The 13,330-nt window shown below is 36.0% G+C and overlaps 1 protein-coding gene across 1 annotated transcript in view; it reads right to left on the bottom strand.

The window, feature by feature from the left end:
• The window catches only part of LOC124789088 (eukaryotic translation initiation factor 3 subunit I), a 28,316-nt gene extending 24,560 nt beyond the window's left edge, over positions 1–3,756 (bottom strand). Inside the window, exons 1-2 of the mRNA XM_047256380.1 lie at positions 3,596–3,756; positions 3,229–3,475 (exon numbers count right to left, since the gene is read on the bottom strand). Of these exons, the coding sequence (XP_047112336.1) occupies positions 3,229–3,475; positions 3,596–3,598 (250 nt within the window). The 5' untranslated portion in view covers positions 3,599–3,756. The remainder of the gene's footprint in view (positions 1–3,228; positions 3,476–3,595) is intronic.
• Positions 3,757–13,330: the final 9,574 nt, after the last annotated feature.

The raw sequence follows: 13,330 nt of genomic DNA, 5'->3' as shown, positions 1-13,330 counted from the left end.
GATGGCATAGAAATAGGTCTAAAATTATCAACATTATCCCTTTCTTCCTTTTTATAAAGTGGCTTTATTACCGAGTACTTTAACCGTCCAGGAAACTGATCATTCCTAAAGGAAAAAATACAAATATGGCTAAATACAGGGCTAACATGTGCAGCACAGTACTTTAATAATCTGCTAGGCACTCCATCATAACCATGAGAGTCCTTAGTCTTCAGTCATTTAATTATTGGCTCAATTCTCCCCTTGTTTGTATCACAGAGGAGTATTTCAGACATCAATCAGAAGAGTATTTCAGACATCAATCTTGCAAAGGCATTTGCCAAGAAAGTTATATGATTCCCTGAAGAAACTAAATTTTTATTTAATTCACCAGCAATGCTCAGAAAATGATTGTTAAATACTGTACATATATCTGATTCATCAGTAACAGAAATATTTTTACTACGACCTTGTGCTGCTGACCAGACACTTCCTTCGCAACTGACCATATGGTTTTAATTTTATCATGTGAATTAGCTGTTCTATTTGCATACCACATACTCTTTGCCTTCATAACAACAATTTTCAGCACCTTACAGTACTGTTTTTAATGGGCTACTATAGCTTAATTGTGACTACTTCTAACATTTTGATATAATTCCCACTTTGTTCTACATAACGTACTTGTCCCACTTGTTGGCCACTTGTGCCACCTACTTACTGCTAGTACCCTGTTTAGGAAGTTGTAATCGAAAGCAACTCTCAAAGAGCATGAGAAATGTTTTAAGGAAAGCAGTATTTATAATCTATGTTGTCGGCAGTATAAACACCCTGCCACTCTTGTTCCTTGAAAAGGTTTAAAAACACTATTGCTGTTGGATTAACTTTCCTACATAGTTTGTAATTATATGTGACCTTTGTTTGACTACAGAAGCCTTTGAGTATTAAAATTTGTGCATCATGATCTGAAAGGCCATTCACCCTTTTACTAACAGAATGCCCATCTAGTAATGAAGAATGAATAAAAATACTGTCTATCGCTGTGTTACTCTTCCCCTGCAAACTAGATGGAAAAAACACAGTCTGCATCAGATCATATGAATTTAGGAGATCTACCAACATCCTTTATCTTGCACAACCATATACAAAATTAATGTTGAAGTCACCACATATAGCTAATTTCTAGTACTTCCTACAAAGTGAATCAAGAACCCTCTCAAGCTTGAGCAGAAATGCTCTGATCCCACCCATCGGCTTTGACCCCTGACGTAAGGCTGTTGTGGTGTGTGACGTCACGACGGCGGGGAATTTAGTTCGCGAGAGTGGCGTGTTTGTAGGTATCGCTTTGATGCGATCGGTGGTGCTCTCTGGTGGTGTGTTAGGTGATATTTTTGGTTTAGTTTGCGAGTGTGGCGTCGTGTGTGAATTTTGGTAAATTGCTTTTTTTATGTCTTTGGTAGTATGGATACGACTGACACGGTCAACAGTTTTCGGTTGTCGGCTATGATGGGGGACAGTGCATGGTCTCTAATAAAATTTCTTCAACTATTCGGACTTTTGGATGAAGTCGTGAAGTGTTCAGTATGTTGTGAAGAAATGAGGCTTACTTAAAGTTCCGGCGTCTCGGACCAGGTACGGCTGTATGTGGAGATGTCGTAAGGATAAGAGGTCAAGGGAAGTGTTCGATCCCAATGTGTGGCTGTGAATGTTGGTATTGGTATCGGGAGATGTTTTTGAGCTATATAGGTCAAGGGAAGGGTTAGGTCCTAATTTATGGGATCGGGAGCTGCTGTTGAGCTATATAGGTCAAGGGAAGCGTCCGATTCCAGATGATATTGTGTTTAGTGGTATTTGGGGAGATTTGTAATGTCAGTTTTTTTCGTCATTTTGCATGGTTTTGTATGGGGGTGGGTATCTAAATTTGTTTATATTTAGTTTGTCCCCACCCAAAAAACCCCTATTTCCCACGCTTGTCCCGTTAGTGTCATTAGGCTTTTTGTGGAAGGTGTGTGTGTTTGTTTTTCAATGTATTTTCGTCCTCATAATGTGTATGTAACAACTTTATATGCGCCGTATTGGAATCGTTGTTTATGGTCATTTCTGCAATAATTGTGATGTCATGGGTCAAAGCAGACGGGCAGGATCGGACGCTTCCGTATTTCCGGTGACCTAATATAAACAACAACGAATACAAGTTTAGTTTCATTAAATTTAACTGCCCCTGCAGAACATTCAAGTATCTGTTCAGTGCAGTGCCATGATACATCTATGGACTCACATGGAATACTGGTTTTTACATACACACCCACTCCCCTATTCCAAAAGGAACCCCTTGAAAAGCAGCCAGCTAATCTGTATCCTGGTAAAGGAAGCCTCTGAATTGTCAAATTATTTAAGTGGTGCGCCGACATAGGCATACCAATGCTATATGCTTGAACAAGGATGCACCCACTGGCATGATGTATTTGCATATTTCTGCATGCATTTTTTATCATATTTTATTTCTTTTTAAGAAACAAGGAAGCAGTTATAATTTGCCTTCTTCATTCCTTCCACATACCCGAATTCTCTTCTGTACAATAGGATTTAAAGAACACTGTGAATGAATGATAACCCCACTAGCGTTCAAACTTCTGCTGCCAGCTGCTGTACAGAACAGACTTGCACAGAAAATCAGAGCAGCAGGGATGATGGTGAAACATACTAACATAGATGATATGCCTAATGCACTGTAAATAAAATAATTTCCCCTGTGTTTGAGATACTAACATTCCAGTGGACCATAAGTAACATGTTTACACATTAGTGGGGAATGTCAACAGATCAAAATGAATGACACACAAAAATTACAACAAGAGAAATAACATAAAAGGGCAAAGGCAAGAGAAATGAAATGAAATAAAATAAAATGGTAAATAAAACAGTCTATGAATTCTAAAATACTAGGGATATGACAAAGAGAAGCGTATGTTGACAGCAATAGGCCAACATCTAATAGGCAGTATGTCAACAAGTGGACACAGAAGGCTTGACAATTTTGTAATGAGAACTGTAGTCTGCAATAAGCAGGGAATTGCAAAAACCCATATAGACTCCTCAGGCATTCAACCATCCCAAGAAGATTAGTATCATAAACTTGTCGGAAGTGAAATACAATGAATTGAGAGTGACGAGAGAACAAATCCAACAGCAAAGGCATTTAAAATGAGTACGTTATTTCATAGCTTCATCCTGACGATAACTACTTACCTGTTTCACAGTCCCATAGTTTAACTGTATTGTCAGCAGCCCCCGACATAAAACGTGTGGTATCCCAGTTGACATCTATCGTCCATACTGCTCCCGAGTGACCATTGAAAGTGCCGAGCCGTTCTCCATTCACAGAATACCAAACGTTCGGTTCTTGGCCCTTAGATGCTGAGAACAGTAGATCCCCTTCCCTGTTATACTTAATTTGTGTGATGGGACGATCATGTCCGTGGAGCAATAAGGGTTTCTGAAATAGGTTCATAATAAAACGTGTTAAATATCCAAACACAAATTCCACATTGCAACAATCAAAGGTAAATCAGCTCTTACAGGTGAATAACAATAATAATAATAATAAATACACTACCATATTTACAAGCCTTGCGAATACAAGTGTCTCGTACCCAATACCCACATGCAGCACAAACTGTCAAATACTCTAATTGTAAAGATATTTCATTACAAAGATCGTCTTTAGGAACGTGGAGCAGTTTTGTCTGTGGAGTGTCTCGCGCCAGTAAAACTCATGGAGGTAAGAATCACCTCCATGGTAAAACTCCTGGCTGCCCTGACGTTTCGGACCGGAAATTGAAGTCACACGACCATACCCACACGGCTTCAGAGAACACCTGGATGCGCCTGTTCAACCATTTTGAAAGTAGCTGTTAAGATGTGTGCTACAATTGTCTACTCCCATATCGCTTGCTTATCATCATTCCGTCTGCTTTCTTTCTTATTTTTTGGATTTGTTTCTGATGTTCTATATTTGCTCTTGGACTTTCCTTTTCTTAAATATTTAGTTGATGCTATCAAAGAGATGAATACAGGAAGGGGGTTCAAAGTCATGTGGTCTGTAATAGTTAAGTTACTCAGAGATGAAGAGGCTCGCTCGTGATAGAGCAAAGTGGAGAGCTGATTCAAACTAGTCTTCAGACTGAAGATAACAGCAACTACAACAACAACAATGTTATGGTGATGATTGTCCTTGTTTAAACAGTCTGCTATTTCTTGCCCCTAACGTTAGTTTTAATAAACGAGAGTCTCCTTAATGTAGATACACCGTAAATCTAGAGAACTTGAGCTCTTAAGCAGGGTCTTCACAGGGGTTTCTAGGCTAGGTAGGTTTCCTTTATGATTCTAATGGCCTTTTTTATGTTCTGAAATTCGCTTAACTGCTGCCAAATTATCTCAGAATATGACACCATATTTCAGGTGGGAAAGTCAGTAGGGATAGTAGGTACTCTGAATTGTTTTTTCACATGACATGCAAATTTTAAATCACATTGAAGGTGAAGCTATTTACGTATTTCATCACAAATGCAGTGATGGAGTTAATAAATACACTTAATCAGACAGCTAGTCACACAACTAAATCTCAAATTGGGATAGTAGACACACACACAGCACGTATATAGCAAGCTATTAAAAGTGATTTCATCGTTCACAAATTAGCAACCATTGTATGAAAAACATTTACTTACTTACTACACTTTCTTCTGTTAACATTTTTGTCTTTGTATTAGTCTTTGTGGAAACTATACTTTACACTAATCGTATTTCTGTGGCAAAGGAAAACAGCATAAGCTTTCAAAGGAATACTGAATATGTGATTGAATCATATACACCAACCTTCTAGTGATTTACAGCAATAATTGTATTACTATTGTATGCTAAAAATGTCTTATTCCGAAAGCAAACAAAATTTGGGTGAGTCATTATCACAAGGATGTTCTGTACACAGTCATGACACTACATATGATAGCAAGCTAGACTTCAATTTTCGAATGAATAAATCTTAATAGTTTTACCTTTGTTGAGATAAAGGTGACAATCAATTACCTTTACCAGTGACACAGATACCTAGAAAATGTAAGTGTTTCATATCAAACACCAAACGCTTACAGCGAAATGTTTATGAAATTAATGTAATTTATAGACACATTGTAAAAGGTACATTTAAGATAGTTGTATAAATATGTTTAAAGTGATCATCAATGTGCCAGTAGTATGTGATGTGGCCTTGATGTATTAATTTTGGGAGAAAAGCCTCAATAACGTAATATATTTCTCCATATGTAATGCACAATGATAACTTAACCACACACATTATAAGAAATGTTGACTAGTGTTTAATCTTGGATCTACTTCCGCTATGGGGCAACACATATGTGCTACGAAAATAATAACCAAACGCTTTTTTTTCTGCCTGGCAAAAGTTCTTAAGCACACTGAAATGTAATTCGTACCGTATTTTTACCCTTTAATAACAGTCAGCCATTTTAGTATACTTTGCAAATTTATTTAGTGAATATAAATAACTGGCAGATCAACATGAGCAAAAGCACACAACTTTTATAGCTATGAATATACAATCACATTCCACTCGACCACAAGGTTCTGCATCATCCGTTCATCTGCCTTTGCAGCTGGGCATGTACACTGAATGGCAGCTAGTCATATGAAGCTTGTTGCAGGTCTGAAACGTCAAAGTGACCAGGCGTTTTACTGGAGCAAGATACACCCATCTAGACTGTAGTCACAGTGGCACCAACATTGGTGGATTCCACTGCCAAACAACATCAGCTGGGGATGGCCGACATTTTCGGATCAGTATACCACCACAAGAATGGTTGTACTGTAACTGATAGTTTGAATCTATGGACTGAAATCGCAGGTCATGTTTACTCCAAAGCACAGTAAAATCTTTTTTTGGAAATTTTAGGTGTAAACTATAAACTTAAAAAAATCATTTCTTAAAGTGAGAAGGATCTCATATCTTATGCTTATGATTACTGTTGTGGTTCTTTTTTGGGTTGTGCTAGGTGGACATTAGCTGCCTTCTTTATTCCAGGAGGGTAATGATTCTGTTACATGAAGTTGTTTGCAACTGTGGTGTATTTGTTCCATTTTTTAGTGTTTCAGGTGTTCAGAGTGTCTTAGTCTAAACTTCATATTTATCTTTCACATATATTCTGAATGACTGTCATTGAAGGTTACCTGACATATATCTGCACAACTTGAAATAAATTGAGCAAAACACAGCGTTTGTAATCATGATTTTCAGGGTCACCACCAATCATCCCAACTATGTAAGACCGAACACTCACAGGTGAAACACTTTCCGATAATGAAAGCTAATTTCGAGTACCCATATTTCTAGAGGTTTGGTTCAAGCTCTATTGAAAATCCCATACTCACATTAAAGATGCAGTTCTCCCATAAGTAAAACTAGAAATGACAGTTCAGTGCGTGATATCTGACAATTACATCTTCCCAATAGTTAGACATATACAAAGTTCTGAAAAATACAGTTTCAAAATTTATGTGTGATATGTAGGACACTGTTTACGATGTCCTAAAGATTAATTTAAAATTCACTCTTGCACCCCAAATACAGCCAAATATGTTTATTTTATATCGAGTTCTGTAACTATGCTTTTTGCAAATACACTAAAAACACTGTAATATAGTTGATTTACTTTATTAAAATCTGCACTAAATCTGAAATAATTCTGTAATGAGAAAGCTTCCTTTCTTAAATCCACTGGACAAGTGTTTAAAGAGTATTGAAGTTCCCAGTACCAGAATCTGATTATCGGAATATGCTGCCAGTGCCAAATTAATTCTCACCATTTTTAGAATAAAGTGAGCTGCTGTGAAACCAGAAGCTACCTTCCATTCATTAAATTATACTTGCTCACTCACATGCGAGTTTTATCCATGCATCATATAATGGAAGCATCATCTGCTTTCAGCATGTAACTTAACCATTACGTGCTCACAACCTCATTCACAAAACCTTTATTTAACAAGGTTGCACTTCCTACCACTATAGCATAATAAACCAGACTTGGGACAATGTGTTTTGGAGAGACCCTAAATGTGGTGTATCATTCAAATTGCATTTTCATAATATGCACGTATAAATACGAAAAACATCGAGAATGGCATGCTAGATTCAAAGACGCTTATTGGTGGTAGGAGAAGGAAAGTGGCGTCACTAAGTTAAAGCATTTTTAGCTTTTTTGGCATGATATTTTACCATTCATCTCATACATTCCTAAAAATTGTGCGTAATTTCAATAATTGATGACAAAGTTTACAGTATTCATCAAATTCTTTTTAGACACTTTTAGATCATTTACAAGCATTCAGCATCTTCTTAGAGCTATGCCACATCACAGCACTCATCTCCAAGCACAGAGGCTTCATAGTATCCATCCTACACTTGGAGGTTAAAATCTGACCTATTTCCTACACAGAATAGATTCTAACCTCGCTTAATCTCCTCGACCCCGCCAAAAACTTACTATTGGGCTCACTGGTCGCAACATGCTGCCTCGTAGTTGTCACCCCTTGCAATAGCAGCACCTCTGAATATGTACCCAACAATGCGAAGCTTTGTTCATGACACTTCCTGGCAAAGCAGCGAATGAAGAACGTAGGAGGCTTGTATGGAAGTTAATACCTGCGTTATTTAATGTATCAAACAAGCCATGATACCTGTGGTGGAAGGTAAAACAACACAGATATGATAATGAAACGTTGAAAGAAGTAAAACTACTCATATTTCCGGACACAGAAGAAATATTCGCTTTCAAAGCAAATTTACAAAAATATTTGGGAATTTGAAATTTGAGTGAAGTGTAAGAATAGGCAAATCATTACTCTATACGAAATGTTTACATATAAAGGAAAATGCCTATGATATTAAAACAAACAAGAATATAAATATATGCTTCTTATGTGTGAAATACATATTTATATTCCCTTGCTTACAGCAGAGTAAGTTGCAGTTATGAACATATCGACGGTATTTCTTCATAAATAAGCTACAGCTAATGCATTGAATCTGTGAGATTCAGCTGTTTTTACATTTATCTGATGAAAATTCACATCTTTTGATAATTTACCAACACATGGAATATAAAAATGTAATAGCTATTTTCTCAATCAAGTAGAAAAGTAATTAAAAACGAATATTAACCTTATGATGCATATAACTGTTTGCTCTCTCAGCAATTGGAATGCTAGTGTTGCTTCAGTTGGAAAAGGGTAACAACTTTTGCAGCAGAGAGTATCACAATTGTACATGTTGATTGTGGAAGAAAGGAACATTTATCGCCAACATAAATCCACTCCACCAATTATATTGTGATAAGATTTTTTCAGTGTAGGGGTTGACCAATCACAAATGAAGGGGCCAAAGGAACAGTTCGCTATAGTGACAGAATGAGCAAGGAAGGACTTATAACTTCTAAGGAATGCACATTCACTGTTCACTTTCATCGCTGTCAGTCTCTTTTTCTGTACTGGAACTTTATGGTGATATTCAGACACAACCTGAAGTATATCCCAATATTTTTAAAATTATTTATAACAGTACTCCATGAGCTTGACATCTGTCTCAAGTGGAAGTTTCAAATTTTTATTAAGAGCATTGATGACACCTTTGTATTCATTCCACTGGGAAGAATCTGTCTTAATGAACTTGTCACTCAAATCAAATCTGTTTAGAGATACACCCATTCGTTAGTAACAAAGTGTTCAATTCCATTATTAATAATTTTTGGGATTTAACGATGCTTAATTGATCCTTATTTAGTTTCATCTGTTGATTCTGATTCATGATTGAGTGTAATTTTCATTTTTTATTCAGAGGATTAGGGCAACAGAACAGGGGAATAGGAACCATAAATGATTTTTCAATTACTGTAAAGCCAGATTTGGGATATCATCATCAACGACTTTATTTGAAGGCATTCTGATATCCAGATATGGTGCTTTGGCTTCTGAAGCAGCATAGGCTCATATGTCAACATACATGTTGTAAGGAAAAACAAATATAACAAATTACCAGCTGTCCTTGTGGTTGTAATTCAACTTCATCATGCAACTTGAAACTGTGACAAGATCTTCAACACGAAAACGCAGACCTCCAGCCTACAGCCAGTATTTTTTATGGGCAAGAACACCAGTAGCTCCCTGATAGCAGCAAACCAAAGGAAAACAGGTGCAGTGCAAAATCTTCATGAACCAAAACTACAAGAAAACCCGGTGAGTGGTGTCAAAAATCGTTCCATTGGGAAACAGTCACTATTATCCTTTAAAATATTACACCAAAATGTGCAGTCAATGTTTAATAAGTTACTAGAAATAGATCTCTTCCTAAAAACAAAGCCACACTTAGATGATCTCTGTATTACTGAACACTGGTTAACAGAAGACAAAATTAAAAAAAACGCCACTTGGCGAATTTACTCTAGCTGGTTATTCTTGTCAGAACAAAAGTAAGGGAGATGGTACAGCAATCTATGTCAAGAAATATTTAAGATACAAAAGCCTCACAAAAAAGTACAATAATATGCAAATAGAAACAGACTTTGAATTCTCCTTAAATATCTTATCAGACTATAACCTATTGATACTGAATGTATATAGAGCCCCTGATGGGAACATCCAAACCTTCAAACACTCCCTCGAAGCACTACTCACAAAAATTCACTCACTAAACAAAAATCTATTAATAAGTGGAGACTTTAATATTGACTTCCTCACACCTGGAAAAAAACAAAGATGAATTGTTGAATATTACAAATTCATTCAACCTATCCCCAACTGTAAACACACCAACCAGGATCACAAAAAATTCAAAAACAGCTCTAGATCAGAGTTTCATAAACGCAGACAAACTACACCACTCAATCGAAGTCATCAGCACAGGTTACAGTGACCATGAATCCCAAATACTAACAGCAAATTTAAATTACATAGGATAATATCCCACAAAAACCAAAATGCGAAGGCAATTTAATGATGATAATATAAGGCTTTTTAACTATCTGTTAACAGCTGAAAACTGGGCAGAGGTCTATAAAGAAAATGATGTAAACTACATATTTAATTCCTTCCATGAAACATTTCTCCACCACTTCAATACTGCATTTCCACTGAAATCCAGGAAAATCGGAAACAAACACACAAACTCATGGGTAACAAAAGGGATAAGGATTTCCAGCCAAAAAAAGCGTGACTTAAAAAATCAAGTGAAACACCATGACATCGATGATCAGTTTAGGTCATATTGTAAGACCTATTTTGCAATCTACAGAAAAGTTATCCAAGAAGCAAAAAAATTATACAATGATAAATTTATAAAGGAATCTAACAATGAAATGAAAGGCTTGTGGACAGTTGTAAAAAATGAAACAAACAGTAAGCAGCAGGTTATAAACAAAACATTAAAACTAAACCTAAATGATGAAGTCACATCAGATTCCCAAAAAATAGTAAATGGTTTTAATGACTATTTTAGCAAAATAGCAGAAAACCTGATAAAGAACAACTGCTACAGACCAAATATTCAACACCAAACACTAATGAAAAGCATACCAGTACAGGCATCAATGTTTCTTCACAAAGTCTCCAATACTGAAGTACTTACAGCTATAAAAGATCTAAAGAATAAGTACTCCAGTGGTAGTGACAACATTCCTGATTTAATTGTAAAGAAATGTGGAGAGTCCATTGTAGAACCCCTAACCCACATAATAAATGCATCCTTTACAAATGGAGTTTTCCCTGACCTACTAAAGACTTCTAAAATTACCCCACTTCACAAAAAGGGCTCTAAAAATGATGTAGCCAATTACAGGCCCATAGCACAACTCAGCTCATTCTCAAAAATGTTTGAAAAATTATTTTACATCACATTGGAAGACTTTACTAATAGACTATCCTTATTGACAAAACACCAGCATGGTTTTAGAAACCAAAAGACAACTACCACAGCTATTTATATCTCAACAAAACCTTAAAAGCACTGGATAATAAGGAAATCACTACTGGTATCTTTTTAGATTTATCCAAAGCCTTTGATGTAATTGACCATACCATACTCCTTAAGAAGTTAGCAAATAAAGGTATAAGAGGAATTGCAAAGAAATTATTAGAATCTTACCTGTCAAACAGATTTCAAAAAGTTGAAATTAATTTTGAAAAAAAGAATACAACCACCCATCGATCTACTGTCCACTCCTCTGACACAATGCCCATTAGATATGGTGTGCCACAAGGCTCAATTCTGGGACCCATACTGTTTCTGCTATACATTGATTATATAAGCACGAAGCTTGCTACAGGACATACCACACTGATACAGAGGACCACAACCAAAAAATTAAACCGCTTATGTCGTCACTCAGCAAATGGTTCAACGAGAACAAACTGATTATAAACGTACAGAAAACAACGTACGTCAACTTCAGACTCTCATCCCAAAAACAAGAAATTCCTGATGTGATTCTAAATAACCAAGAGCTTATGTGTGTGGACTCTGTCAAGTTTCTTGGCATATGGCTTGAAGGAGACACACACAAATTATATCTCAAAAAAGCTCTCAACTGTGTGTTACATTTTAAGGATACTCAAAAAATCAGTCACAAAATCTGTTTTCATACATGTATATTATGCTTACTTCCATTCTACATTACAGTATGGAATCATATTTTGGGGGAACTCACCTGGAGGTAGATATATTTTCAAAATGCAAAAACAGGCAATATGCATAATATGTAATCTAAGACATAACGAATCATGCAGACAAGATTTCAAAACAAATGGCATTATGACACTGCCCTCTGCTTACATTTATAATATCGTCTCATTTGTCAAGTCATACGTGTTAAACATTGACTGCACACTAAAATTCAATGGAGATATTCATAACTATGCAACAAGGCAGCAATCAGACCTACATATGATTCAGTCCAGAACTACCTACTACCAAAAAAGTGTTTTAAATGTTGGGATACAAATGTATAATAATTTACCCAATGAAATCAAAGCAACAAAGAACCCAAGAGCCTTCTCACATAAGTTAAAAAAATATCTCTTGGACCATTGTTTTTATGCAGTTGATCATTTTTTTGAAAGGGGTTAAAAATGTAAACAATATGATAAATGTTCAGTTAGGTCTGAAAATTATATACTGTGCATGTCTATGAAATATACTGGATTATTATATACTGTGTATGTCTATGAAATCGACTACTTTACTATTACATTTGTATTGGCTGTTTGTATTTTACCATACTACATTTGTATTTACTGTTTTGTTAAAGATAGCTAACTTCCTCATTGCAAAATAATGTAAAATCAATTTATTAAATATTAGTTGTAAATACGTTCCCTTGACCTGTCCAATATCGTATGTACAGCCTTACAATTCTATGATTTGTACTAACTGTTTTGTTTAAGATAGATAATTTCCTTGCTACAAAATAATGTAAAAATCAATTTGTAAAAATTACTTGTAGATAGCTCTCTTGACCTATCCAATATCATATGTACAGCTGTACAATACTATGAGCGCCTGGATCAATAAAAATACAATACAATACAATACAACATAAACTTTGTAAATAAACAAATAATTTCTGCCATCCACCTTGCATGATGGATCTCCTTATAGCATGGAAAGATATTCCATGAGATGGCTCTTTGAGAAAACACTTCACAGTTAGTTAAAAGTTCATATATCCTAAGCCTGAATAATAAATACGAGAGATCTTTTTCCCAAATATTTTCAGTCAAAATCCATTCACATCTACTATTCCATAGTAAGTTAAACGACAGAAACATGTGTGCACTTACCAGCACTGAACTACTACTGGTTTTTCTTTAATTGTCAAATACGTTTGTGTGCAAGTTTTGCAAATTTTATGTTCTTAATAACTAATATATAATTTACTGAATTGCTGAATTTCATATTCGTTCCACTCTCATCTTTTACACACACACACACACACACACACACACACACACACACACACACACACACACACAGATATAAACTGAAGATCCAAAGAAACTGGTACACCTGCCTAACATCATGTAGGCCCCAGCAAGCATACAGAAACACAGCAACATGACGTGGCATAGACATGACTAATGTCTGAGGTAATGCCGGAGGGAATTGACACCAGCACAGCTGTAGGACTGCCCATAAATGTGTAAGCATATGAGGGGGTGGAGATCTATTCTGAACAGCATGCTGCAAGGCATCCGAGATATGCTCAATAATGTTCATGTGTGAGGAGTT

This window comes from Schistocerca piceifrons, chromosome 1 (assembly GCF_021461385.2).
Source record: "Schistocerca piceifrons isolate TAMUIC-IGC-003096 chromosome 1, iqSchPice1.1, whole genome shotgun sequence".
Lineage (NCBI taxonomy): Eukaryota > Metazoa > Arthropoda > Insecta > Orthoptera > Acrididae > Schistocerca > Schistocerca piceifrons.
This window is presented reverse-complemented; position numbering and strand designations above follow the sequence as displayed.